Source organism: Geotrypetes seraphini, chromosome 4, assembly GCF_902459505.1.
Source record: "Geotrypetes seraphini chromosome 4, aGeoSer1.1, whole genome shotgun sequence".
NCBI classification, from domain to species: domain Eukaryota; kingdom Metazoa; phylum Chordata; class Amphibia; order Gymnophiona; family Dermophiidae; genus Geotrypetes; species Geotrypetes seraphini.
The window spans coordinates 126,478,833-126,506,647 of record NC_047087.1 but is presented as its reverse complement, the minus strand read 5'-3'; the positions used below and the strand labels follow the sequence as shown (position 1 = coordinate 126,506,647).

Genomic DNA, 27,815 nt, shown 5'->3' with positions numbered 1-27,815 from the left:
TATTAGGATGGTTCCTTTCTTTTTACCGAAGATTGTTTCGACCTTTCACATTAATTAGCCATTGTTTCTGCCTCTTTTTGAAAAAAAGACTGGGGTAGAAATTTTTTCATATTGCATCTTCTAGATGTTTGATGCTCCTTGCTTCAGTATTTGCAGGTCATGAGTGGCTTCAGATGTTCAGACCACCTTTTTGTCCTCTTCGGTGGCCCGAATAAGGATAAGTAGCTTCTAAGGTTATGATTGCTCAGTGGATTAAGGAGCTGATTTCCTCAGCTTATTTTCCTACTGGTAAGCCTTCGCTTTTGTCTTTGCGCATCCATTCTACTAAGGGATTCTCCGCTTCATGAGTGGACTTGTAGGTCTTTTCCCTTGAGAAAATTTGCAAATTAGCAACATGAACATCTTTGCTCTCATTCTGTAGGCATTACCAAGTTAATGTTGTGGCCCAATCAGATGCAGTCTTTGGATCTTCAGTTCTTTCAACCATGCTCTCTTCTACCCACCCTACTTACCTTCTGCTCTGTTACATCCCTTCACTTTCTGGATTCATAAGCCTGGGTGACAAGGAAGGAAAAATTATTTCTTACCTGATAATTTTATTTCCTTTAGTCACAGCATATGAATCCAGAATTTCTCCCTTTTGTTGTTCTTGGCTTCTTTATCTGTTAAGTTTGGCACTTTCAAATTCCAGTTGTCTCTGTTATGATGTGATTGAGTGTAGTTAGCTGCTGTGGGGAAGGAGAAGTTTGTTTTTGCTGTATTCTGTTTGTTCTTCATTGTTATGAGAAATACTAACTGGCTAGAAGCCTCACCGTCCTATGAAACATAGAAACATGATGGCCGATAAAGGTCAAATGGCCCATCTAGTCTGCCCATCCGCTGTAACCATTATCTCTTTCCCTGTCTGAGAGATCCCATGTGCCTATCCCATGCCTTCTTGAATTCAGACACAATCTGTCTCTACCACTTTTTCCAGGAGACTGTTCCACACATCTTCTAAATAAGGTCTCAACTGAGGCATCAATTCCTCCTTTTTCCTACTGGCCATACCTCTTACTATGCACCCTATCATCCTTCTAGCTTTCGCAGTCACCTTTTCAACCTGTTTGGCCACCTTAAGATCATCACATACAATCACACCCAAGTCTTGCTCTTCTATCGTGCACAAAAGTTCTTCACTCCCTAAACCAGTGGTTCCCAACCCTGTCCTGGAGGACCGTCACCAGGCCAATCGGGTTTTCAGGATAGCCCTAATGAATATGCATGGAGCAGGTTTGCATGCCTGGCACCTCCATTATATGCAGATCTCTCTCATGCATATTCATTAGGGCTATCCTGAAAACCCGACTGGCCTGGTGGTCCTCCAGGACAGGGTTGGGAACCACTGCCCTAAACTGTACCATTCCTTCGGGATTTTGCATTTCATAGAATTAAATTTTAGTTGCAAAATTTCATACCATTCTTCAAGCTTTGCTAGGTTTTTTTTCATGTCATTCACACCATCCAGGGTGTCTACTCTATTGCAGATTTTGGTATCAACCGCAAAGAGGCAAATCTCACCTGACAGTCCTTCAGCAATATCGCTTATAAAAATGTTAAAAAGAACAGAACCTTGAGGCACACCACTGGTAACAACCCTTTCCTCAGAGCAATCTCCATTGACCACTACCCTCTGTTCGTCTTCCACTCAACCAATTCTTGACCCAGCCCGTCACTTTGGGACCCATCCTGAGGGTACTCAGTTTATTTATTAGCCGTCTGTATGGTACACTGTCAAAGGCTTTGCTAAAATCTAAATACACCACATCTAGCACACTCCCTCTATCTAATTCTCTGGTCATGCCTTTGTCCTGTAATTTTTTGTGAATGTCAATTGTAACCCGTTCTGAGCCCCAGGGAGAACGGAATAGAAATCAAATTAAATAAAGAAATTGATCAGATTTTTATGACAAGTCCTACCTCTAGTGAATCCATGTTGCCTCTGGTCCTGTAATCCACAGGATTCCAGAAACTTCACCATTCTCTGTTTTAAAAGTGTTTCCATTAATTTGCTTACCACAGAAGTCAGACTTACTGGCCTGTAATTCCCTATTTCTTTCTTACTTCCACTTTTGTGAAGAGGGACCACATCTGTCCTTCTCCTGTCCTCCAGTATCATTCCTGACTAGAGACTCATTGAAAAGGTCAGTCTGCGAAGCCACCAGAACTTCCATAAGTTCCTTCATCACCCTCGGATGTACACCATCCAGCCCTATCGCTTTGTCTACCTTTAATTTAGCTAGCTTCTCACGAACACAACCCTCTGAAAATTGATTGAGGGTCTACCACTCCACCATCCCTATTCGCATTTGTTTTCTGCGGTCCAGACAGAGTTCAGTTGTGCTGTCTATCTCAACTTGCTGGTCATAACCCATGGTTTCTGGATTCATATGCTGTTACTAAAGGAAAGAACATTATTCAGGTAAAGACATATTTTTTACTTAGAGTTAATTGCTTTATTTTTCTATATTGATTTATTCATAATGTGTTTTTTATGGATTTTGAAAGAACTTTCTTTTTCCATTAGGATGATGCAAAGATAGAAGCAAGTATTGATAAAGAGCTAGCAGAATCTGATGAGAAGCAATTATCGATTCAAGATGTACCTCTTGATTTTGATGAAAGTCCTGAAAAGTCACAGACAAAAAACTACACAGTGCCTATACCAGACATGGTATCAGATACTGACAGTGATGGCTCTGTACATGAGATAAAGTTGGAAAATTCACAAGAACTAGAGGTGCAGCAGGTTGTAGATGAAGAAGAAGTGAAACGGTATGTTATGGAAAAGATTGTGGAAGCTAATAAGATGCTGGAGGATGAGAAACCCATGTATGAAGGCCGAGAACGAAAACTCAAATTCAAAGATGATTTGGTAGACCTGGAGGTCCCTCCAGCAGAAATTTTTGAAAGGGATAATAACTTTATTAATAATGAAGAGAATGTATTAGATATGTCACAGTTACAGATTTCTGATGAATCAAAACAGGAACAGAAAGAGGGAAAGGTTTTGGTGGAGAGAGATGGGAAGTTTGAACTTGTGAGTTTACATGATATTGAGAGTCAAGGCTTTTTACCACCCATAAGTATTTCATCCAGTGAAAATGGACCACAATTAATTTCTCCTAGATCCTCACAGTCCAGTATATTGAGTACATTATCCAACAACACAAAAGAAGACATCGCCGTACAACAGAATCCAAACACTGTTAATTTTTCTGTGGAAGTTGTGATGCATGTTCCCCAACCACCAGCTAATCCCAAATGTCGTCCTAGTTCTGTAGTTAATGTGACAAGAAATACAGGAAAAAATCAACCTCGAAGGGTGCAGTCTGCAAATTACCCTCCAAAAAATACTACATATTGTCTTACAACCAAACAGAAAGAACTACAAAGGAAGAAAGAACAAAGGAAAGAACAGAAAAAGAAAGAGGTACATTTTAATTATATACTATGTAATATTGAAGATGCTTTGGGGACAGTTCTATAAAGTGCTCCAAATTACTGTTGCTATGTGCAAATTCTATAATGGGATCTGGGCACCAAGATTCTATTATAGAATACTAATGTAAGTCAGTATTTATATGTGCCCACTTATGTTTTTTATGACAGGTATAAATACATATATTATGGCATGTAAATAATATTATTCTATAACATGGATGTACAATTCTGGGAGACACCAATGCTCTGTCCAGGTGAACATTCCCTTGCATTTGTACATTGTGCAAGTTGTGCGCAAATTCACGACCTGTCTGAATCACCAGAAGGGGCTCCCTTGCCACCTTGGTTTCTCATTGAAGTCCTATCTTCCCATCGAAGTCCTAACCCTCCGGTCTTGCACATGCACGACCTGATTGGGTTTCTATACTTATTACCTGGTTAGCTTTCTATACTTGTGTTACATCCCAGCACCTTTCTCAGTATCCCACGATCCCTTTATCCCTCAGAAATCCGTCCAATCCCTGTTTGAATCCCTGTACCGTACTCTGCCTGATCACTTCCTCCGGTAGCGCATTCCAAGTGTCCACGACCCTTTGTGTGAAAAAAAACTTCCTTGCATTTGTTTTGAACCTATCTCCCTTCAATTTCTCCGAATGCCCCCTCGTACCTGTTGTCCCCTTCAGCCTGAAGAATCTGTCCCTATCCACCCTCTCTATGCCCCTCATGATCTTGAAGGTCTCTATCATATCTCCCCTGAGCCTCCTTTTTTCCAGAGAGAAGAGTCCCAGCCTATCCAACCTCTCAGCGTATGGGCAGTGTTCCAGTCCTCTTACCAGTTTCGTTGCTCTCCTTTGGACTCTCTCAAGTACTGCCATGTCCTTCTTGAGGTACGGCGACCAATATTGAACGCAGTATTCCAGATGTGGACGCACCATCGTTCGATACAATGGTATGATGACTTCCCGCGTCCTGGTTGTTATGCCCCTCTTTATGATGCCCAGCATCCTGTTGGCTTTTTTCGAGGCTGCTGCGCACTGTGCAGATGGCTTCAGTGATGCATCCACCAGCACACCCAAGTCTCTCTCAAGACTGCTGTCTCCCAACAATGCCCCCCCCCCAATTTGTAGTTGAACAACGGGTTCTTTTTCCCTATATGCATGACCTTGCATTTTTCCACATTAAAGCGCATTTGCCATTTGTTTGCCCAGTCTTCCAGTTTGTCCAGGTCCCTTTGCAGGTCCTCACACTCCTCCCTGGACCTAACTCTGCTGCACAGTTTGGTATCGTCTGCAAATTTTATAACCTCACACTTTGCCTCCTTTTCCAGGTCATTGATAAATATGTTGAAGAGTAACGGCCCCAGCACAGATCCCTGTGGCACACCGCTCGTGACTCCCCGCCAGTCAGAGTATTGTCCCTTTACTCCGACCCTCTGCAGTCTACCCGACAACCAGTGCTCGATCCATCTGTGCACATCCCCTCCCACCCCGTGGTTCCACAGCTTCCTAAGCAGCCTTTCATGTGGCACCTTGTCGAAAGCCTTTTGAAAATCGAGGTAAATGATGTCTATAGGTTCCCCATTGTCCACCCGACTGCTTATTCCCTCAAAGAAGTACAGAAGGTTCGTTAAGCATGACCTTCCCTTACATGCAAATGGTACATACATTTAGGTGCTCACATGAATGAAGAGGAAATCATATTGTTGTATGGATTTGGGAAGGAGTGTTTATTTTTTTATTTTTTTTTTTTAGAACGAGCAGGATATTCAGTCCTCACACTTGGAGTTTTATCAGATGAAACCCAAGACAGAGAAAAGTAAAGAAACTCTTTCCATAGCAGCATATAGTATATGTGTAAGTCCTCCCAGGTTTACTTAACAGTGTCATCAGATCTCATGTCAGTGTCATCATGCAGAACTACCAGAGTTCTCTAATTTCCGTGGAACAGTTCTCTAATTTCTTCAAGTTTTTCTTGTGAATACAAAAAGTGCTTAAAAAGTATCATTTCACCTCAGTTTTGCTCCTCATCTACTTAGAAAAGCATTAATTATTTTCTAAATTTAATCCAGTTCTCTTCACTTTTCTTGACTGTAGCCTAGCATAATAATAGTGCACTGAGTGGCATTGATTAAGGTTTTTAACCACTGGAACTTTTGATTTCACATTGACTGTTTTTCTAACAATCTCCCAGAAACAGAAGACACTCAACAGTTTTAAGAAGTGCAAGCAGTGCACCAGAGTGATGCCAGTCACCATCATTCACAGATTTTTCCAGATCTACCCAGGATCACATATGATATCCCTAGCTGTGCTACTTGTCAGATGATTATGCACAAGGGGTTCAACCAAGTGCATTGGCACTGAAGGCATTGACTTCCAAGAGGCTTGGAGCATGCTGAGGATCCATTGAGATCAAGGAGAAATCATTCCCCTTTATCTACAGTGATAAGGTCATCTGAACAGCTCATCTTCAATGTTCCACCTAAAAGATGTGATGGATTCTGCTGCATAAGCACTGGCATTAAAGCATCCTAATAGCAAGGATCAAAGGCAAGGAAAAATCAGATTTCATTGGTACATGATGCTGTGAGCAAGGACATTAACATAGCTACCATCCCTTCTTCAAACTATCCCCACAGAGAGGATTGCTCAACCTCTTCTATATTTTGGTCTACATTTGGAACCCATGCAGTTGCCAATTTTCTTCTCCAAGCATTGGTTGTCTTTAATAAAGAGCTGGACAGAAAAATCCAAAAGATGTTGAGTTGCAATTTAGTAAGGATTGCAGCATCACTATCACTCTGTTGAGGAAAATTTATCTGATCCTGAAGTCAATGGCAGTACATGAAGTCAGCATCAGTACTGGCTATTCCTACATTAATCTCCAAGTGGCCATATTTGTTAATCAGGTTTACATTTGGACATTTCCTACAGAACACTTTTTTGACAATCTGAGCAGTTCTGGGGGTGTGCTTACAGATCTCAAGATTGCTCTGTTCAGAAATGCCCTACTAGAAAGGAGAAAGTCTTTCTGAAGGATCTCCTTTTCAACCAGTTTTGACAGGGAAATGGCTGCCACCGTTTCATCTAAAGTTAGAAGAGGGTATTCTTGTATATTTTTCAACTCCACCTAAGAAAGTCATGAAAGTACTCATTCATGGCATTCAAATAAACTTTCCAATCAAGATGATCCCAGATATGAACATCCCTTCCAGGGAATGTTGAGGATTAGGTTTTTGCTCTTGACCTGCTTGGAACTGGATTTGACTACAATTAACTGGTGTAGTAACTGTAGCTTCTCCAATCTACAGGTAGGTGCCTTCTGGATGCTGTACATATATTCAGCCTAGATGAGGTTCCAACTACTGAAGTCTCTGTCAAAGCTCACTGTAGCCTATCTAAACCATCCCAACTGTCAAAGCCTCTACCCAGCCCATCCTCAACTGAATAGCTATATACAGAACACAGACCGTGCAAGTCTGCCCAGTTCCGGCTTTAGTTCTTCAATAAATTTCCATTATTTTTTTATTAGACATCCTCTGTGTTCATCCCACGCTTTTTTCAACTCTGTCACTGGTTTTCTGTCCACTACTTCCATCAAGAGAGCATTCTAGGCATCAACTACCCTCTACATAAAGAAGAATTTTCTAACATTATTCTTAAGTCTACCACCCCTCAACCTCAAAATATGCCCTCTGGTTTTACCATTTTCCTTTCTCTGGAAAAGATTTTGTTCTATGTTAATACCTTTCAAGTATTTAAATGTCTAAATCATATCTTCCCTGTCCCTCTTTTCCTCTAGAGTATACATATTCAGGGCTGCTAGCCTCTCCTCATATGTCTTTTGGTGCAAACCCCCTACCTTTTTCGTCACCTTTCTCTGGACTGCTTCAAGTCTTCTTATATCCTTTGCCAGATGTGGTCTCCAAAATTGAACACAATGCTCCAAGTGGGGCCTGCCAAATGACCTGTACAGGGGCATCAACACCTTCTTTCTTCTACAGGTTACACCTCTCTCTATACAGCCTAGCATCCTTCTGGCAGCAACTACTGCCTTGTCGCACTATTTCTTTGCCTTTAGATCTTTGGACACTATCACCTCAAGGTCCCTCTCCCCATCTGTGCATATCAGCTTCTCACCTCCAATCACATACAGCTCCCTGGGATTTCTAATCCCCAAATGCATTACTCTGCACTTTTTTGCACTGAATTTTAGTTGCCAGACATTAGACCATTCTTCCAAATTTTGCAGATCCTTTTTCATGTTTTCCATTCCCTCCTTGGTGTCTACTCTGTTACAAGGCAAACCTTTCCTTCTAACTAGAGACACGGGTACAAATTTTTCTCCATCCCCGCAGGAACTCAATTTCCCCATCCCATCCTTGCTGTCTCTGCCCTATTCCTGTAAGCTCTGTCTTAACCACACAAGCCTCAAACACTTATGATTGTAAAGTGTTCGAGGCTTGTGCAATTGAGGACAGAGCTTGCAGGAATGGGACAGGAAAAGAACTTGACGGGACAGGAAAATGAGTTTTTGCGGGGATGGGGAAAAATTTGTCTCCCGTGTCATTCTCTACTTCTAACCCTTTGGCAATGTCGCTCACAAACATAATGAAAAGGATTAGCCGTAGCACCGATCCTTGAGGCACTTCACCACTCACCTTTCCTTCCGAGTGAATTTCATTAACCACCACCCTCTGGTGTCTTTTGGTCAACCAGTTCTTAATCCATTTTACTACTTTGGATCCTAACTTCAGCCCATCAAATTTGTTCAAGAGCCTCCTATGAGGAACTATGTCAAAGGCTTTGCTGAAATCTCAGTAACTTATATCTAGCGTATATCCTTGATCCAATTATTTGGTCACCCAATCAAAGAATTCAATCAGATTTGTTTGGCATTATTTACCTTTAGAAAAACCATGCTGCCTAAGATCTTGTAACTCATTAGATTCTAGGAATTTCAGTATCCTTTCCTTCAGCAACGCTTCCATTATTTTTCCAATAACCAGTGAGGCTTACCCACTTCATCTCTGCAACTACTTTTATGAATTGGGACTATATCCGCTTTTCTCCAGTCCCCAAGAACCACTCATGTCTCTAAAGATTTGTTGAACAAATCTTTAATAGGAACAGCCAGCACTTCTCTGTCCAATCCCATTGCTTTGTCCACCTTCAATTTTTCAAGTTGTTCATAAACACTTTTCTCTGTGAATGGCGTAGTATCCACTCCATTTTCATGTGTAACTTTGCTGGACAATCTCGGTCTTTCTCCAGGATTTTCATCCGCAAGCACAGAACCAAAGTATTTATTTAGCATGTTTGCTTCTTCCTTAAAGAATAGAACAGAGAACCTTTCTAAAATACATGGAGAAATGGATGTTTATACTCTGGTTACATGTGGCAGAAGCACACAGTGGGTCAAAAAGGGCACACAAATATTTATGTAATGAAACAGCATCATAAATGTGCGTGTGCTGGAACATAAACATTTATTTTTGCCATTATAAAAACATAAACCTTTCTTTTTCCTGAAGCTGCTACACAGCTAGGTTTCTTTGTTAATTGTGCTTTTGGTGGGGAAATCAATCACTGAATGGTTAAGATGGCAACCTCCCTTTTAGAGGCATTTTCAAAAAAGAAAACAATCCAAAACCTTGCCTGGCACTTGGACATCCTAATCACCAGGATGTCCATGTGCCAATATTTTTCTGTGCAGCCAGAGTTCAAAGAGGCGTTTTGGAGGTGTATTATAGATGGACTTAGGCTTGGACGTCTTGCAGCTATAATTGAACATTTTGCAGGATGTCCTGGATAGAATGTAAACGTTTTGGGCTAAACCTGTTTTAGAAGTGTCTAAGTACTAAAAAGTTACCCAAACTGACTAGATGACCACTAGAGAGATTAAGTACTGACCTCCCCATACTCCCTCAGTGGTCACAGATACCCTTCCACCCCACAAAAGTCTGAATGAAAAAAATACACTTGTCTGTAGAACAGTAGCATCTGATATGGGAAAGTCTACCAGAGTAGCATACTGGTGTCTTAAATAGCCTGGTGAGTTGGCTACTGAACTATAGAGAAAGGGGCCAGGGCCCAGACCCAGGCTCGAGGAGAGGGGGGTGCAGCCAGTACATCGCTCCAGGACCTTTGAAGCTCAAGGGGCTCCAATGAAGCCCAAGAAACATCATGAAAATCAAAACGTGTCATCTCGAGAAGGAAATGTCCTTACTAAGACACAGAACGGTGCGAGAACTTTCGCGTACAAGATCGAGAAGCGTTGAGTGAGCGCGAAGCAATAGAAGGCCGTGACAATAATAAAATACTTTTGAGTGACATTATACGGTGCATTCAAGATTCAACGAACAAAAACTTGTGAAAGTGACTATCAACGAGTGTTCTCATGTGTTCATTCCTAGCTTCAAACTTATTGCTCAGATTACTCTTCCTTGCTTTCCCACTGAATCCCGGGAGGAAGAAGAAAACGGGACACGAGCCACACTGATTCATCGTGGATTGCAAAGAAGACTTTACAGGACAGCAAAAGAAGAAATAATTCCACAGGTAAAGTTCCCAGTAAATGCTGTAATTATAGCATAAAGGACCCACTGACATCGCATGCCTTTTTATCTACGTTATCGAGCGATTTGAGAATATAAACGGCTTGACAGTTAGTGGAAAGACAATAGCAATATTATCCTAACTTTAGAACCACTAACAAAATTCTCAATAGCAATACGGCAAATTTCTATGTTCTATATTTCATTTCAGGTACTGGCCTTAAACATGTCATCTCAAAAATCTGGAGCTCAAAAACATAAAGAAAACCAAAAACATGATGAGATTAATAAAAAAGGAACTGCAAATGCTCTTTCAAGTTGGCGTTAAATGCAAAACAAGAGAAACTGACAAAATTAAACTTTAGATTTAGGACAAGGTGAGCCAAATGCAGAACTGAAACAAAGGTCAGAATCTCATGAAGCCAGTTTGGATTTTCAAAAAAAAAAAAAAAAAATCAGATCAAGTAAATCCTAATGTGATTCTTGCACAAAAGGTGGATGACGCAAATGTGGATTTGGAGGATGGAGGATATGAGAGAAAAGGAGATTTGAAGGAACAAGTGAATGTTAGTGATGAAAAGAGAAGTGAGGCAACAAATACGTCAATGTCTACAGAATCTGGCCATGGTTAAGAAAAGAGTAATATTGGAATTGGAATTGGAATTTACATTGGACTTCTTGTGAGAGAGGTTCCTTCTCAGCTGGATATAGAAAACTATGTTATAAAAGATCATATTGGCCATCCTAAAACATTTCCCAAATATATGAATAACCAAGTTTTTCCAGAAAGCATACTAAATATCATGTTTATTGAGACAAAAGACAACTGGACAACAAGAGCCAAATACTAGGCAGCAAAATAGACAAGGCATCAAACAGTAGAAGAATGGTACAAGAAGTAAGAAAAACTCGCAAAGTACACAAAGGATACCATGGAACCACAAAGAATATGTGTTGTAAGTTAAAGAGTTACAAGAAAAGGGGAAATGACTTCAAGTGCATTATCTCTCTGCTGATTCTCAAAATGAGTTAATTGCTGAATGTTCTGAACATTTTGCAGGATAGAAAGACTGCAAAGTAATGCTGCCCGATTCAGGGAAAAAAGTTTTGATTTGATTCAGCCTATTGAATCGATTTTTGATTTGATTTTCCTGTCCAGTTGGGTGTTTGTTTTTTTTTAAACATCCTGGTGGGTTTATTTTATAGCCTCTTCACCCCCTTTGCCCTCTCCTACCCACACTGGCGCTGCGTCTAATACCAGCTCTGGCAGGATACACATTTCAAATCTGACATATTGTAATCACAAAACAGAAAATAAAATTATTTTTTCTACCTTTTGTTGTCTGGTCATTATTCAGATCATGTTGGTCCCAGGCCCTGGTTGTCTTAGGACGTTAACATACTTTCACTTTTATCAAGTACGCATAAAAACACGGGCATTAACTATACTTAAACTAAATCTTGTGTGATGTCAGTTCTTTAGTATCAACATCCATGAAAGACACAGGACTAGGAGGGAAAGTTTCTCACTTGCCCAATTCCTAGTTCCTTTACCAACAGCAAGCAGAAGCTTTTCAGTGGAACACCACCACCACATAGCAACTTTCAAGGACAAGAGAGGAAAAAAACCCCTATACCTCAGTACATAACCACAACCCAGTCTATCTACCAACAATTCACGAGAACACACCACTTGAACACGTGAAGGGGGCTTAGCTCTAGCCCCAGTGCTTCATGATATCATATGCCTGTGGTTTCAGCCTTTGCCTGAAGAAAACAAACAAACACATGGACTTTACTCTTAAAGGAGCCACCTCTAACTCAATCAACTGTAGCTCAGATATATACATGAAGACAGGCAAGAGAGTTATTGCATTATTGAACCTCTGAGACGAGCCTCCTAAACGGTGCCCAGGCAGCGTCCAGTTTGCCCTTGCTTTAATCCTGTGATAGTTAGTGTGCATTTTGTCAATCTTTTTTTAAGAGAAGTATACTAATGTAATCCTATTTGCAGTGACTCCCACAATACGTGCCTGTTTATTGATGTTCCCTAGAGGTCTCAGAGGATCAAGTTACTGAAAACATTAAAGCAATTGCTGGCAGCGTGCTGTACTGTAGAAACCATGGTGCATCGGAGAGTGTTAAAAACCAGGATGTAGTGCTCAAACGACTCCTCCCCGGAGGAATCTGCTTCTGTTATCAGTAAACCAAGCCAGAGCAGACTCCTCTCCTGCAACCGGGACATCAGAGCAGCAGCCCCGGATCTCTGTCTGAACGAGCCTCTCCTACCCTGCTCCTTGGCCTTGGACTGTCCTGTCCTATAGTTCAACTCCGGGATCCTTTCACCCAAATCCCAGTTTTAAACATTCAGACAATTTTCCCTTCTGTGCAGAAGAGCAGCAGTGGCAGGCGTCTCTGCAACAAGCACAAGCTTTAACGTCACAGGCCCATTGGACGTCGGGAACACAAGCATGCGTCAGGAAGTGCAGCAGTGCGAGTGATAAAGAGGGGTAAAACAGACTGTGCAGTAGAAATAGGCTGCATGGATGGACTCCCAGCAGTTGCAGAAATGGGAGGAGGGTTGGTCACCGAATCGGCCAGGCTGATTTTTTCTAAAAGCGAATCGATATGAATTGATTCACCCAATTCGAATCGGTGAATCGATTTGAATCGGAAATCAGGCAGCACTACTGCAAAGTACTTTGCAGTGATAGCTGATTCCACACCAGATGCATCTCATGTTGAGCAGACAACATTCCTGCTACGTTATGTAATTCAAAATGAATCCGAGTTTGTAATTGTAGAAAGATTTCTGAAATTTGTTGACTGCAGTGACAAAACCGGATCTGACATAACACAGATGATTGTAGATACATTGAACGAACATGATATTCCACTCTCTGATTGCCGAGCACAGGGTTATGACAATGCAGCCAACATGTCAGGAAAATATAAAGGTTGTGGTCACCACTTTAGCCTAACACAGGCAAGGCCAAGATACAGGTGACTACAAACACAGTACTTCTTGCGTGTGACCCGGACCGGAGTCACCCTGCAGGCTGGATTGGAGTTCAAATACAAAACAACAAAAAAAAAAAACTTAATCAAATGGTTGAAAATATCTTTCAGCTTTACTCTGGATCAATATACAGGTAAGTAGTTCATCAGCCGTGATATCAATGGCAATAGCCAAACTAACAGTCCCAAAACATGTTCAAAACAAGGAAAAATAAAGTTCAACACAAACTCAGGCTGAAAACTCAGCTTCTCTTTGTCAGTCCAAAACTTTCAAGTCATTTGGGTAGCAGCACAACACACAGTCCAGTGCACTGCTTTGCAAAACAACAGTGCTTCAAACAAAGAAAAAACAAGCCTCTGGCAGGTTTGAGACAAATGCCAGGAAGAAGGAGATAGCTCTAGGTTTTGCAATTTAAAGCCAAAAAAAACAGCTTTACAAAATTCCCTCCCAGCTGGAAGCAAAACCTCTCCCCGCCTCTCCAAGCTTTTCACAGTAATTCTCAACTCGTGTGTTATATGGCAAAAAAAAAACAAAACACTACCCAAACATTTCACTGTAAATTCCACTCACAGTTTGTGGCAACAAGCTAAGTCCACCTGCATTCTTTCAGGGTAATCAACCTCTACAGCAGCACAGGTTTCTTCAAAATCCATAGGCTCTTCCCTGAGCCTGGACAAGTCCTCTGCTGGCTCAACTTTACTCCATTCCATAGGGACAGGACCATTGACCCTGTTTGGCTTGGGAAGCACCCTAGGGAGGCAAGGCACAAACTTCCTCCCTAACCTGTTGCTTTGTTTGAAAGCCACTGTTGGCTTTTCTACTCTTGGGGAGTGTCCTGACCTAGCAGTGTCAGCTGACGACCAGGGACCTCTAGAGCTCCCCTGGTGGTGATTCCTATTATCTTCCTCACCTTCATCTTCCCAGATCCTGGACTTTCTCTGCCGGGTTTCTAGTTTAACCCTGGGGGTTTTTATTTCAGCTAAAGCTTGGGTCGGGCTTACATCTGCTTGGTCACATACCCCCACCCTTAAATCCTGCTTATCCCTATAAGCATGGTGATTCCCTCATCCAGCAAAAATTATTTGCGTCGCCTATTCTTAAATTTCTTTTCCTCAGGCCGGGAATCTGAACACAAATTCTCAAAGTCCTCTGGCCAGTGAAGCACAGCGGGTTCAAGGTTCTTTGTGCCCAGATGTTCATTAGATGTAACACCTTCCAACCCTTCCACCCTTTCTGTGATGGACGTCAGGACTTGGGCTATTTCCTCCACTCGTTCCTGTATCTGATCCTGCAAATTCGTCACACTACCGCCCACCCGCTTCACTGAGTCCTCCACCGAACCCAACTGGGCGGCCTGCCGTTCCAACTGAGCCTTATTATTATGGCTCTGCTTAGCCAAACTATCTGGTGCTATTCCTTCCGTGGCCCAACGATCTTGTACCATTTGCATTTTTTTAACTTGCTCTAACCATTTTATCTGTTGAGCTTGGCTATCTGTTACTTTGTTTTCTACTTCTTGCATTCTTTGTTTCATTTGCCCTGATAGCTCATCAAGAGCCTCAAGTTGCTTCTGTCCCTGTTGGCCCATTTCTTGCCCCAGCCTTGCTTCCAGCTCATGCAAGCAATCTTTAAACAGAGCTTCCTCCCGAGCTACCTGTTTTTGCCCACTATCTGAGCATTCCTGTCGGAGGGCCTGTACTTCTTCCTTCCACGTTGTCTCCTGTAACCCCGATATTTTATCCAATCTCTCCTTAAGGGAACTTATCTCCTGTTGGATCTGTGCCATGGGTTCTTCAGACCCCCTCGGCTTTATTTCCACGGGGCACTGGTCAAAACCTTCCCTAAGACTACCCGTTTCCTCCCCCTGGACGCTACCTCGTCCGAGGTCCGGACACCCACTCGGGCACTCTGGGTCAGAGGATCCAAATCCCTTCTTTCCCCTACTAGTTTCCTGAAAACGCGCCCAGCGCTCCAGCTTAGGAAACCAGATCCGCTCGCATATCAGTTGCGCGATCTTGTCTCCCGGCTGGACCTGAAACTCTGACTCTGAATGGTTCACTAGTAATACGCAGACATTCCCCCGGTAATCGGGGTCTATTATACCTGCTGCAACATCTACTGAATACTTGGCGGCTAAGCCCGACCTCGGTCCTATTCTTACATAAGAGCCTGGTGGCGGAGCAATCTGCAAATCTGTCTTAACCAGAGCTCTACCTTCGGCGGGGACACTCTGTCCATGAGCTGCATAGACATCAAAGCCCGCCGCCCTGGAATAAGCCTGAGTGGGGGCCTTAGCATTCACCGAGAGAGGAACCCATCTAAGCATGGGTCGCCGTCCCGATCTCCCGGTTGAAACAACAACCCGTTCCTTTCTCCAATTTTTCCTATTTTTATCCCAACCTCCCTTCAACTGCATTCCCAACGCCAGTTTAGGTGAAGATTGACCTTTCACCGAGGTTTCCGTATCCCTTCGTTCAGCACGTTTCACACTCACCTCCCACCCTGGCCAATCCCTGCCTAGGATTAAGGGAAAAGGATACGCAGGCAAAATTGCCACTTGGAGACTATATTTTGTCTTATCGTGTTCTAGCTCTATTCCTGAAAGAGGATAACGTCTAGAATCTCCATGCACACATTTCACATATACCTCTTTTAACCTCTCGCTCCTCAAGGGGGTGGCTACAACCTGTTTCCACAGTTGTCGTGACATAACTGATTGAGCGGCTCCTGTGTCCAATAATGCCCTCACACTTTTACCCGCCACCCTTACCGGGACCTGGCATACCGACATATCGGCATCGTTAAAATCCTGATGAATTACAAAGTCTCTCTTCTCCCTGCAGAATCTTTGTGTGTGTCCAGTCTTCCCACATCTATAACATGTTCTTTCACTACTCGGTGCGTTAGGCCTAGGTGTAATGAAAGCTGGATCCTTACCAGGGCTTTTTTTGTTCCATCCCTTATTTTGTTCTCTGGGCGTCTGTTTAAGTATGGGCCCTGGCACAGTGCCTGAACCTTCCCCTGTAGATTCCTGCGCATCCAGGTATGCTTCTGCCACCTCCAATACCTGCCCCAGCGTTTTGCAATTTTGTCTTTTTACCCAAGCTTTGATGTTTCTAGGGACAGCCTCCAACAACTGCTCTTTTATTAACTCTGCAAACAGGGCCCTAGCATCGTTCAAAAATGGTTGTAACCACTTTTCTGCCAGCTTGGTGATACGCTGCAACAGGGCTTTAGGCCTTTCGGCAGGGAACATTTGTGTGGCCCTAAACTTTAACCTATAGTGCTCAGGGGTATACCCCAGGTAATCTAAGATATGGGCTTTTACGGTAGGGTAATTATTAGCATGCTCAGGACTTATGGTCTGAAACGCTGCTAGGGACTCTCCAGCCAAACAGGGCAACAGCCTAAATACCCATTGCTCCTGGGGCCATCCCGCAGCCACTGCAATACGTTCAAAAGAACACAGGAAATCGTCAGGAGCATCTCCTGGTGCGATTTTGCATAAGTTCAGATTAGTTAAGGGATTCAATCCTACCGGCATGGAGGGTACTGTACTTGGTAACTCGCCCCGAGTTGACGGAGTCGTTGTCTGCTGCAGAATCTGAGCGAACATTTTGGATTGCTCTTGCATGGACATCATCAACTCCCCATGTTGCCGTAACATAGTGTCCTGGCTAGCTTGCCACCGCTCCTCACTGGATCGCAGTAGGCCTTTTAGTTCCTCCGCCTGCCTTTGCCTCTCCCCGGCCAATGCCGCCAAAATCTGGGCTTGCTCCATAGCGCACCCTGGAAGAAAACAAAAAGAGAAAGGAACTCCAAGTGTGGCCGCTTGGTATACTTGTCCTTCCCTTTTCTCAGACCCCCCCCAGCCTAGGTACTCTTACCACTAGCACTGGTGAGTCTACGCCTCGGGTTTTTGGGCCTCCTTGGCCCCCAGTCGCTCACCGCACGGCTTGCCCATCTGACACTCCGGTCCCCTGGAACCGCTCTCCGGAACTCCGACCTTCCGCCGACGCCCCCCAGCCTCGAACTGTCTCCTGGTTACACTCCTCCGCCGGATGTGCTGGAGACCTTGTCTTTATTTCCGCTCGCCGGTCAGGAATTCCTCCTCCGAATAGGAAACCGGAACTTCAGTCAAAGAAGGTGCCCGCTCACACACCCTCAAACACAAAAAAAAAAAATATATACTCCTCCACTGGATTAGCAAGATTGTGCAATTCTCCCATTAATCATTCATAGAAGAAACAGATAACAACCATGCTCCTCCCAGCACAAGCCAAAAAAAAAACGTTTTTCTTTTTTTTTTTTTTTTTTTCCAAAACTCAGTTCCAGAAATGTCCTGCAGGAGGCACAAGCATCCCACCACTGCCACCAATTATGTGGTCACCACTTTAGCCTAACACAGGCAAGGCCAAGATACAGGTGACTACAAACACAGTACTTCTTGCGTGTGACCCGGACCGGAGTCACCCTGCAGGCTGGATTGGAGTTCAAATACAAAACAACAAAAAAAAAAAACTTAATCAAATGGTTGAAAATATCTTTCAGCTTTACTCTGGATCAATATACAGGTAAGTAGTTCATCAGCCGTGATATCAATGGCAATAGCCAAACTAACAGTCCCAAAACATGTTCAAAACAAGGAAAAATAAAGTTCAACACAAACTCAGGCTGAAAACTCAGCTTCTCTTTGTCAGTCCAAAACTTTCAAGTCATTTGGGTAGCAGCACAACACACAGTCCAGTGCACTGCTTTGCAAAACAACAGTGCTTCAAACAAAGAAAAAACAAGCCTCTGGCAGGTTTGAGACAAATGCCAGGAAGAAGGAGATAGCTCTAGGTTTTGCAATTTAAAGCCAAAAAAAACAGCTTTACAAAATTCCCTCCCAGCTGGAAGCAAAACCTCTCCCCGCCTCTCCAAGCTTTTCACAGTAATTCTCAACTCGTGTGTTATATGGCAAAAACAAAACAAAACACTACCCAAACATTTCACTGTAAATTCCACTCACAGTTTGTGGCAACAAGCTAAGTCCACCTGCATTCTTTCAGGGTAATCAACCTCTACAGCAGCACAGGTTTCTTCAAAATCCATAGGCTCTTCCCTGAGCCTGGACAAGTCCTCTGCTGGCTCAACTTTACTCCATTCCATAGGGACAGGACCATTGACCCTGTTTGGCTTGGGAAGCACCCTAGGGAGGCAAGGCACAAACTTCCTCCCTAACCTGTTGCTTTGTTTGAAAGCCACTGTTGGCTTTTCTACTCTTGGGGAGTGTCCTGACCTAGCAGTGTCATCTGACGACCAGGGACCTCTAGAGCTCCCCTGGTGGTGATTCCTATTATCTTCCTCACCTTCATCTTCCCAGATCCTGGACTTTCTCTGCCGGGTTTCTAGTTTAACCCTGGGGGTTTTTATTTCAGCTAAAGCTTGGGTCGGGCTTACATCTGCTTGGTCACAAGGTGCACAAGCCAAGAATACTTGAGCAATGCCCAACAGCTATATTTTCTCCATGTGGATGCCACACACTCAATTTGTGTAGAAATGATGCTGCGGAATGTATTCCTGAAACCATAACATACTTTGGAACTATACAAACTGTTTATAACTTGTTTAGCTCTAGTCCACATCGATGGAAATATTTGCAAAATCATATTGGCTGTTCTCTTCATAGCATATCTAGCACATGATGGTCAAATTGTTTTGAAATTTTGAAGCTCTTTGTAGCCCATCTGCCTGGCATCAAATTAGCATTAGAAGACCTCTTGAAACTGAACCTAACTGCTAAAACAAGAACAGAGATTAATGGAGCTTTGTCTTATGTGATATCATTTGTTAGTGTGATAAAGTCCGTTGTATCTGTAACAAAGTTATCTAATCCAGAAATGCAACACTGGATGTTGAAGTGTCTAACATAAAAACCTTGAGTTCAGAACTGACAGATCTCCGCAACAGCAGGAAAAATATATGGAGTGAAGCTAAGCATATAGAAATTAAACTATCTGGAAGTCGTGGTGACTCAAAACACAAAAGGAGGTTCTATGGTGAAGATACCAAATTGTCACAAAATGAAATGGATGACTCCCCTGAAGAAACGTATTTCAGAAAGTTTGTTTTCTATGTAATGTTGGATAATGTTACTGGTGGACTCACAGTTTGTTTCAATGCTGCAGTGAACATTTCTGAGAAGTTCAGCTTCCTCTGGAAGTGCCTAACAATTCATGTAGATGACCTGAAAGAAAAATCAAAATCACTGGCAAATCAATATCCTGCTGATATCAGTGAAGATCTTGTAATGGGGATGAGTCATCTACCAGTTGTTCATCGATTAAATTTTGGAGAGAATTAGCTGAGCCCATTGGAGCTGCTGAATTGCTTGAAAAAGTACAAACTGGAAGGATTCTTTCCAAATATATGCATTTGTCTGCGTATTTTGTTGACAATTCCTGCCTTTGTCACCTCTGCACAGCGCTCATTCAGCAAGCTAAAGCTAGTTAAAATTTTTCTAAGATCCACTATGTCACAAGTGCGACTAGTAGATTTGTCAAGACTCAGTATTGAATCTGATCTAGCAAAATAGATTAATTTTGATTATGTAATTCAGATTTTCTCTGTGGAAAAGGCCAGGAGAGCACCTTTGTTTGGCAGACAATAAATGCTATTATATACGTCTTTTATTATTATAAATAGATTACTTTATTATTACATTTATACCTATACATACTTATCTAAATGTAGCGATGTAATCTATGATTGTTAGAAATAGATAATAATATACAGGTACATGTGTGTAGAATTTTGTATAAGGTCCCACACACCTTCTTTGTACCGGGGCCTGGATTTTCTCTTGGCGGCCCTGTATATAGCCAACCTGTGTACATCCTCAAAGTAAAAGTGTATTTCTTAACTACATAACAACCTAATAGTCAAATACAAATTATTCAAGTACGGTAGTTTGCTTATGAATGTCAAATTGATTTATGAGGGCTAAACATACACACCTGTTTTTGTTGCTAGGTGCTTTATTGAAAATTTACCCCTAAATTAGTGCTACATTAATCCATGTTATGAGCATGGAAAAATAAAATAGTTTATTCCTCTGGGCAAGATTTTGATTAACCCTTTAGAATTCTTCACAAGGAGGAAGAATGTAAGAGACAGCAAGAAGAACAAAAGAAAAAGGATAACCAGATGGCATTCAGAGCTTGGCTGCAGAAGAAAAGAGAACAGTTGCTGGAACAGAAACGAATTCAGCAGGCTAAAGAAATGGAAGAAATGAACAGCAGTGTAAGTGAATCTAGATTTCATAGAAGTAAGCATTCTATAACTAACATACTGTTTTTCAAGATGAAAAAAAAATCAAGGATTAATTGGTTAATCAGGAGGGAGCTCTGGAGCAGTGAGCTAAGAACTAGGGAAGTTGAGCCAGTGATTTTTACCCTCCACTGCCTCTGGTACAGACCAAAGATGCCAAAAGTGAACTGCTCTCAGCATGCAGAAAATCACTCACACCAGTGGAGTAGTGAGGAGGGGGGGGGGGGGGCGGACCACCCCGGGCGCTATCTTGGTGAGTGTACCAGCACCTCTCCACCCCCCCAACACCACGCTCATGCCCTCCTTTCCCCACCCCCACCTCTTTAAATCTTCAGTTTGAGCAACTTTTCCAGCCTGCTGCTTGCGCTAGCCTGGCTCCTCTCTGAAATCACTTGCAGATCTTGGGGCCAGGAAATGACATCAGAGGGAAAACCAACACTGGCGTGAGCAGCAAGCCAGAGAAGCTACTCATGCTAGTGAAGATTTAAAAAGGTATGGGGGTGGAGGAGAGGAAGGAGAGGGCGTGAGTGTGCTGTGGGGGTCAGAGAAGGAGCAAGGGGGCGCTATCACCGAGTGCTTCCTACCCTCACTATGCCACTGATTCACACTTCTCTCATTCCTCTTATGTATTTATGTGTAAAAGTTTATACGCCTACTCCTTGGTATTCCATTCAAGATGGTTTATAAACAAATAAAACCAGAGGGGCTGATATTCATTGACAACAACTCTCAGTGCTTTGCTGACCGCCACAAGCTTTATTTGCAGATATTTCAATGCTGGGCCATGTCTGGGCACCAGCACTGAATATCCGGTCGCATGCTGCTGGCTAAGTGCTGAATATTGTTCACTCTGCCTCTGGGCCACCCACAAATAGCCAGTTTTGTGTTTGGTGGTCAGTGCCAATATTTAGTTAAGTGCCACCAAATATCAGTGGATATCCCTGCACAAGTGATTTATCCAGCCAGGAGCTGGTTATTGACCACAGAAATACCATTTAAACAAGGTACAAAATATAAATACATATTCATTGCAATAGGTGAGACATTCTATCTAGACAAAAGGGTTATTTCTCCATACTTGCATGCTCTGCAGAAGGAATCCACTCCTGATTTTTCACTCTGCCTCTGTAGTACTTCACTGATTGGTTTAGCGCCCTCTACAGTCTTTCCTTCTGAAATCATGTCTGCAGCTGTGTGTTTTCTGCTATCCAGAGAAAACCAAAAAAAACTCTGTGGAGTGACGATGTTCCTAAATGGACTTTATTTGAAAGTGTCAAAGTTCCAAAGGTACACTGAAATCATCCACATAAAATAATTTCATCCACATAAAAATAAGAGCCTTAAAGGACCTAGTCCGCTAGGGATGCCAAACACGGTCCGCATTTCAACAAAAAGTCTTATTCAGGGGTCCCTGGGGGTCCTATAAAGGTGAGTATGTGGGAAACTGCCGCTGTCAGTCCACGACGATGAACCGCATGCCTACGTTCAGGGCCAGGCCCGGGGCTAGCATCGCGGAGCCTGCCTCCTCCTCCTCCTCGCCCAGCAGGGTGGCCTTCATTACTTTCAGAGATTGGCAAGGCTGGTTCTTCTGTCAGCCTGGCTGTGGACTCTCTGCAGTCTAAGACATGCAAATTTAAGTCATCTAAGGGTGATTCTATGCCCCAGGAACCGGATACCTTCTCTAAAATCATGAGGTTTTGTACTCAGAGTTTAAAAAAAGAAAAAGCATGTTCTTCTCCTGATCGGTCTTCTTTCCTTCACAGGGTGTTATTATTGGGTGGCGTGGTGCCTTCAGGCATGTCCTCGCCTCCGCCTGATCCAGCTGCTGATTTGCCTGCTCCTCATTTGGAAGATCCAGCTGCTGATCCTGACCTCTCTGATTCCTTGTTTGACAGTGCAGCTCTTCCCAGATTAGGAGATCCAGGTTTGTGTTCTGGATCCACGGATCCTTTGTGGGCTCCAGATCCTGGTGATGATCCTGCTATCCTGTGCTTCATCAAGTTTGTGGCTCTGCCTGTTCTTACTATTGCATCTTTGCAGGAATTGAACTTAGACACTCAGCTAGCTCCTTCCAAGCTTTTTAGTGGATGTTTGTATTCTGCGACCTTTCCCTGGCATCTGGATATGAGTTTTATGGTCTCTGAGCAGTTTGACTGTCTGGAAGGTACTTTGAAGAGAGCTAGAGCTATGTCCCGCTTGTATCCTCTGGCGCAGGAGTTTCAGCAATTTTTGGGGCAGCCTAAGGTGGTTTCCATGGTGGCACAAGTGACAAAGTGCACCTCTCTTTCCAGTGCAGGAAGTGTTGTGTTGAAAGCTATGCAAGACCGCCGTGTGGCTGTGGTCCTTAGAAAACTTTTTGAAATAGCCAAGTTGGACATCAGAGCTGCTGTGGCGACATCTTTTGTCACACGCACCTGTCTCTCTTGGCTGCACATGCTAGAGACTGATATTGGTGGAGCCTCCTCCTCAACTGCTGCTGGATGGGACACTTTATATAGCGGATGCCTTATATGACCTTTTGACAGTGCTGGCAAAGGTGTCAGCGTTCTCCCTTTCGACCCGCCAAGTGCTCTGTGTCAGGCAGTGGGCTGGTGTTTCCACGGCGACTTTAGCAAGGCTGTCTTTTAAGGGGAAGTTATTGTTTGGCACAGGCCTGGAGGTCCTCATGGCTTTAGTAAGGGACTGTTGCCCAAAGTCCTTGCCTGATAGTAGACCCAGACCCTACATGGGTTTTGGGCAATCTAATTTTCATGGCTTCAGACAGTATGCACATTCCATGTCGCAGAGATTTTCCCAGAGCTCTTGAGGTCAGAATGCGAGCTACAGGCATTCCCAACCTTCTGTCACCCATCCTGCATGCCCTACCTGAAAGATACAATGACACCAGGATGCCGAATGCCCCTCTGCTGAGAGGGGCTGGCTATTGGAGTTTCTGCCTGCCTGGATGCGCATTACAACAGACCAGTGGGTCTTGGACATTATTCAATCAGGATATAAGCCTCTGTCAGATTGGTTCATGGTTTCTCCGTCTGGATGATCAGACAAGGCGCTCAGAGTCCAGGCTACTGTTCAGTGATTGCTGGATATTCAAGCTATAGAGCTAGTGTCACATGATGTCTTTGCCTCAGGCAGATATTCTGTATACTTTATCATGCCAAAGAACGGCTCTGATGATTGGAGGTCTATTCTGGATCTTCAGCACATGAATGCAGCTCTCAAACTTCTCCACTTCTGCAGTGGCTCCGGGGGACTTTCTGGCCTCTCTGGATCATCTGGAAGTGTGCTTACACATTCCCATATTTCTGGCCCACTGCAAGTTTCTGCAGATTCATGTTCTGGAGCAATTTTAACAGTTCTCAGCTTGGCCCTTTGGGTGGGCGACAGTGCCTCAGATATTCACTAAGGTGATGGTGGTGGTGACAGCTTGCCTGAGGAAGATGGGTCTTTAAGTTTCCCCTTATCTATACGTCTGGTGGATCAGAGTTCTCTCATTGGCTGAGGGATGTCGCACAGTAGAGCAGGTGCTTCAGGTGCTGGAGGACTTGTGCTGGATTGTCATCCTCGGTATGAGTCCTCTGCAGCCTATGAAGTCATTGGCATGCTTGGGAGTCCTCGTCAATATGGCTGCGGGCTGTATCTGCCTGCCCAGGACTCACAGACAGAAGCTGTGTGTACAGATTTCTGCACTTTTGGAGTGGCCGGCTCCTTTGATGTGGGATTATCTTCAAGTTCTAGGCTTCTTGGTCGCCACACTAGATGTAATTTCTTAGGCGAGGGTGCACATACATTGTCTTCAGCCTGCCTTACTCTCTTGCTGGGCGCCACACCAAGATTCCCTGCAGATTTGTCTGCTGTTGCCTCGAGCAAGCATGGACTGGTGGATTCGCCCACAATCCCTCTGCAGGGGTATTCTGCTCCTCATTGTCTCCTGGATCATGGTGAGGGCAGATGCCAGCCTTCGGGGCTGGGGAGCTCATTGCAATCGTTGTCCTGTTCAGAGGTTGGACACTCTCACAGAGAAAGTGGTCCATCTGCCCAGTGGAGCTCAGGGCCATTTGTTTGGCTCAGATGAGGTTTCAGACACAGAGAAAGTGGTCCCTCAAATGACTGGAGTTTCAGGCCATTCATCTGGCCTTGATGAGATGCTGAAGGCCAAGCTGTTAGGGTCTTCTCTGACAATGCGATGGCAGTAGCCTATGTCATTCGTCAGTCAGGGAGAGCCCAAGAGCACTCCTCTGGCCCAGGAATCCCGCCTTCTTTTTCTTGGACAGAATGTCTTCTCCTGGTGCTGAGAGCAGTGCATGTGGCAAGTGTTCAACGTGCAAGCAGAACTCCTCAGCAGACGGTCTTTGGATCCAGGCGAGTGGATTCTGTTCCCACAGGCATTTCAGATGATTAAGGAGCACTGGGGGAGTCTCCGCCTCGATCTCATGGCCATGATCCTGGATTCTCTACAAGGAGAACTGTTCCAACTATTGGTAATGGAACCCACGTGGGAAGGGGTCAAACTGGACTTAGTGGTACAAACGGGGAAAGTGTTTCTGATGTTACAGTGTGTGATCAGCTGGCATGCAGTGATCACTGCATGGTATGGTTTAATATTAAGATGGGTATAGAGATGGCTCATTCAAGCAAAGATTCTAGATTTTAAAAAACTAACTTTGGATGGGGGATTACGTCAAGGAATTGTCTGGATGGGAACATCTGAAAGGAGTGGAAATGCGGTGGGCAAAACTGAAAGGACAAACCTTTTCGTGAGACAAGTATGTAAAAGTAAGAGGAAAAGAAGGCCGCTTTGGTTCTCAAAAGTAGTAAGCTGAGAAGGTAAGGAATAAGAGGTTAGCTTTCATAAACTACAAAAGATCACAGAAAGAGGAAGACAGGCAAAAATATCTGGAAAGTTAAGAGAGGCTGGTCATGTAGTCAGGAAAGTAATGATGCAAATGGAAGAAAAAATAGCTGAAATGGTAAAACGGGGAGACAAGACTTTTTTTTAGATATATTAGTAATAGGAAGAAGTGCAAAAGTGGCATTGTGAGATTCAAAGGTGAAGGGGAGAAATATGTAGAAGCTGATAAAAAAAGGCTGAATTGCTTAACAAATATTTCTGTTCTGCATTCACAGGTGAAACACCGGGAGCGGGACGACAGAAGACAAACATTAATAGGGATGGAGGAGTGGTAGACCCTGATAAATTTTCAGAGGGTTGTGTTCGTGAGGAGCTAGCTAAAATAAAAGTAGACAAAGCAATGGGGCGAGATGGTGTATATCCGAAGGTGCTGAAGTAACTTAGGGAAGTTCTGGTAGCTCAACTGACTGACCTTTCCAATGAGTCTCTAGAGTCAGGAGTAGTACTGGAGAAGGGTGGATGTGGTCTCTCTCCACAAAAGTGGAAATAAGGAAGAAGTAGAGAATTACAGGCCGATAAGTCTGACTTCTGTGGTATACAAATTAATGGAAACACTTTTAAAACAGAGAATGGTGAAGTTTCTGGAATCCTGTGGATTATAGGACCAGAGGCAACACGGATTCACTAGAGGTAGGTCTTGTCAGACAAAAATGATCAATTTCTTTGACTGGGTGACCAGAGAATTGGATAGAGGGAGTGCGCTAGATGTGGTATATTTAGATCACATCTGGATCACACACTATTGTTCTTAAAAAAGGCTCTAAATGCAGCAAGAAAAGAAGCGGGGACAGGGGCAGCCCTGCCTAGTTCCACATTCTATTAGAAAACTCTCAGTAATTGTATCATTTATCAATAAACGCGCCGTCGGAAATACGTACAGAGTCTTTAAAGCCTGCGCAATCCATCCCGTCACCCCCAAATAATTTTGGGGGGTTTTAAAAATGTGTTGAGGCACTGCTATTCATCACCATCCTGAAAAAGATTGGAGTAAAGATAGGGAAGTGTATTCATTATATATTTAACAGCAACCTATTGTACTTACATTGAGAGAGAATACTGCAAGCTAATGCTGTTCCAAAAAATGGCAAGATAAAACGCACTAAGGAAGTGCAGGATCTGGACTCCGAAGAGTACTAGTAAATAAATCTAGTTATGTGTGACCTGGCTTTTCCTGAATTGCGGTACAGCACTTCCCTTTCCACCGGAATCACAGAAGGTAGGGTCGTAGGAGCTGAAGAGTTGAATTGAGCTTTCATTGCAGTACCTACTGTCAGTCCTGAGTAAGGGGAGGTAATCACATTGATGAGGGTCGTGACAAGGATGTAGATCGAGGCAGTGCCCCTGCAGAAGTTTTCACAGTGTGTGAGAGGCTGCAGAAAGGTCTTACCTACTTTATTCGGAGGAGGACCACGAAACCGAGACTACCTCTGCTGGGTCAATATCATTGTGGATAATTCACCTCCCCTGTAATGCCGAAACAGGACCTTGAGGGGAGGGAGCAGAAAGAATCTCCAGGTGCCAGTATCTGCCATACCAGTTTGCTGTCAGATTCCTCCATATCCAAGGGGGAAGGGCAGCAGTTCTGAAACTGGAGACTTAGCCCACCATGAGCTGTTAGCCACCAGCAACAAAACTGGGTGTGGGAGGGCAGTTGCTCCATAAAGACATGTAAATAATTTTTTTTTTCAAGCCACATATAGAACCCACCAGCTTCTTCAGTGGCGTCTCCCAAATGACATAAAAAAGGGAGAGAGCGCCACTGCAACTTGTAGATTAGAACTCCTTGTCTAATATGCCGCTACTGAAATGAAAATAAAATAGCAATCCAGCGGCAGGAGCTTTGAGAGAGAGAGGCATAATCAAAAGGGACGTCTAAGTCCATTTACGTCCATTTCACAAGTCATCCAAAGTCAAAAAGTGCCTAAGTGACATTTTCGAAAGAGACGTCCAACTTCTTTTGACTTTTGAAAATCGTTCAAATTATACGTCCTGCAGATCTGATCTAAAACGTCTATCTTTATTGTCCATTTTCTGTCCAAGTCAAAAACGTCTAGAACAAGCCCTGTTGGACGTGGGAGGGGTCTGCAAAGTGATTGACAGAACACCCAGACAGGGCACCTAAATAGTGGGGTACCTTACAGGGCACTGCTGTGAACTTCACAAACAGGGTGCCAAGGCTTTTTCTCACTACAGCTCCCTTATAGGTCACAGTGAGCCCCCCCAAACCACCTTCAGAATCTCCTAGACCCACTTATCTACCACCTCTATAGCCCTTATGGATGCAGGAGCCATTTATATGCCAGTACAAAAGGGTTTTGGGGGTGTATAGGGGAGTGCACATGGTTCAGTAACAATACAGTGATTACAGGAGCTTATGGGCATCTCTCTATGGGTCCCAAACCCACCCCCAAGATGTCTTAAGCTGCCTCTAGGCTGGATGCCTAGGCTTTCCTATGCTAGGCAGCCAGGTGATGATGGTCTGGAGGCTGAAATTTAAAGTTGTGAATATAATTTTTATGGGGGTGAGGGGTGTTAGT

General features: G+C 43.6%; 1 protein-coding gene across 7 annotated transcripts in view; it reads left to right on the top strand.

Annotated features, from left to right (window-relative positions):
* The window catches only part of CCDC181 (coiled-coil domain containing 181), a 326,883-nt gene that overhangs the window by 234,812 nt on the left and 64,256 nt on the right, over window positions 1–27,815 (top strand). For all 7 annotated transcript variants that reach the window (XM_033942637.1, XM_033942636.1, XM_033942640.1 and 4 more), the window contains 2 exons: window positions 2,567–3,472; window positions 20,196–20,342. In XM_033942637.1, the coding sequence (XP_033798528.1) occupies window positions 2,567–3,472; window positions 20,196–20,342 (1,053 nt within the window). The remainder of the gene's footprint in view (window positions 1–2,566; window positions 3,473–20,195; window positions 20,343–27,815) is intronic.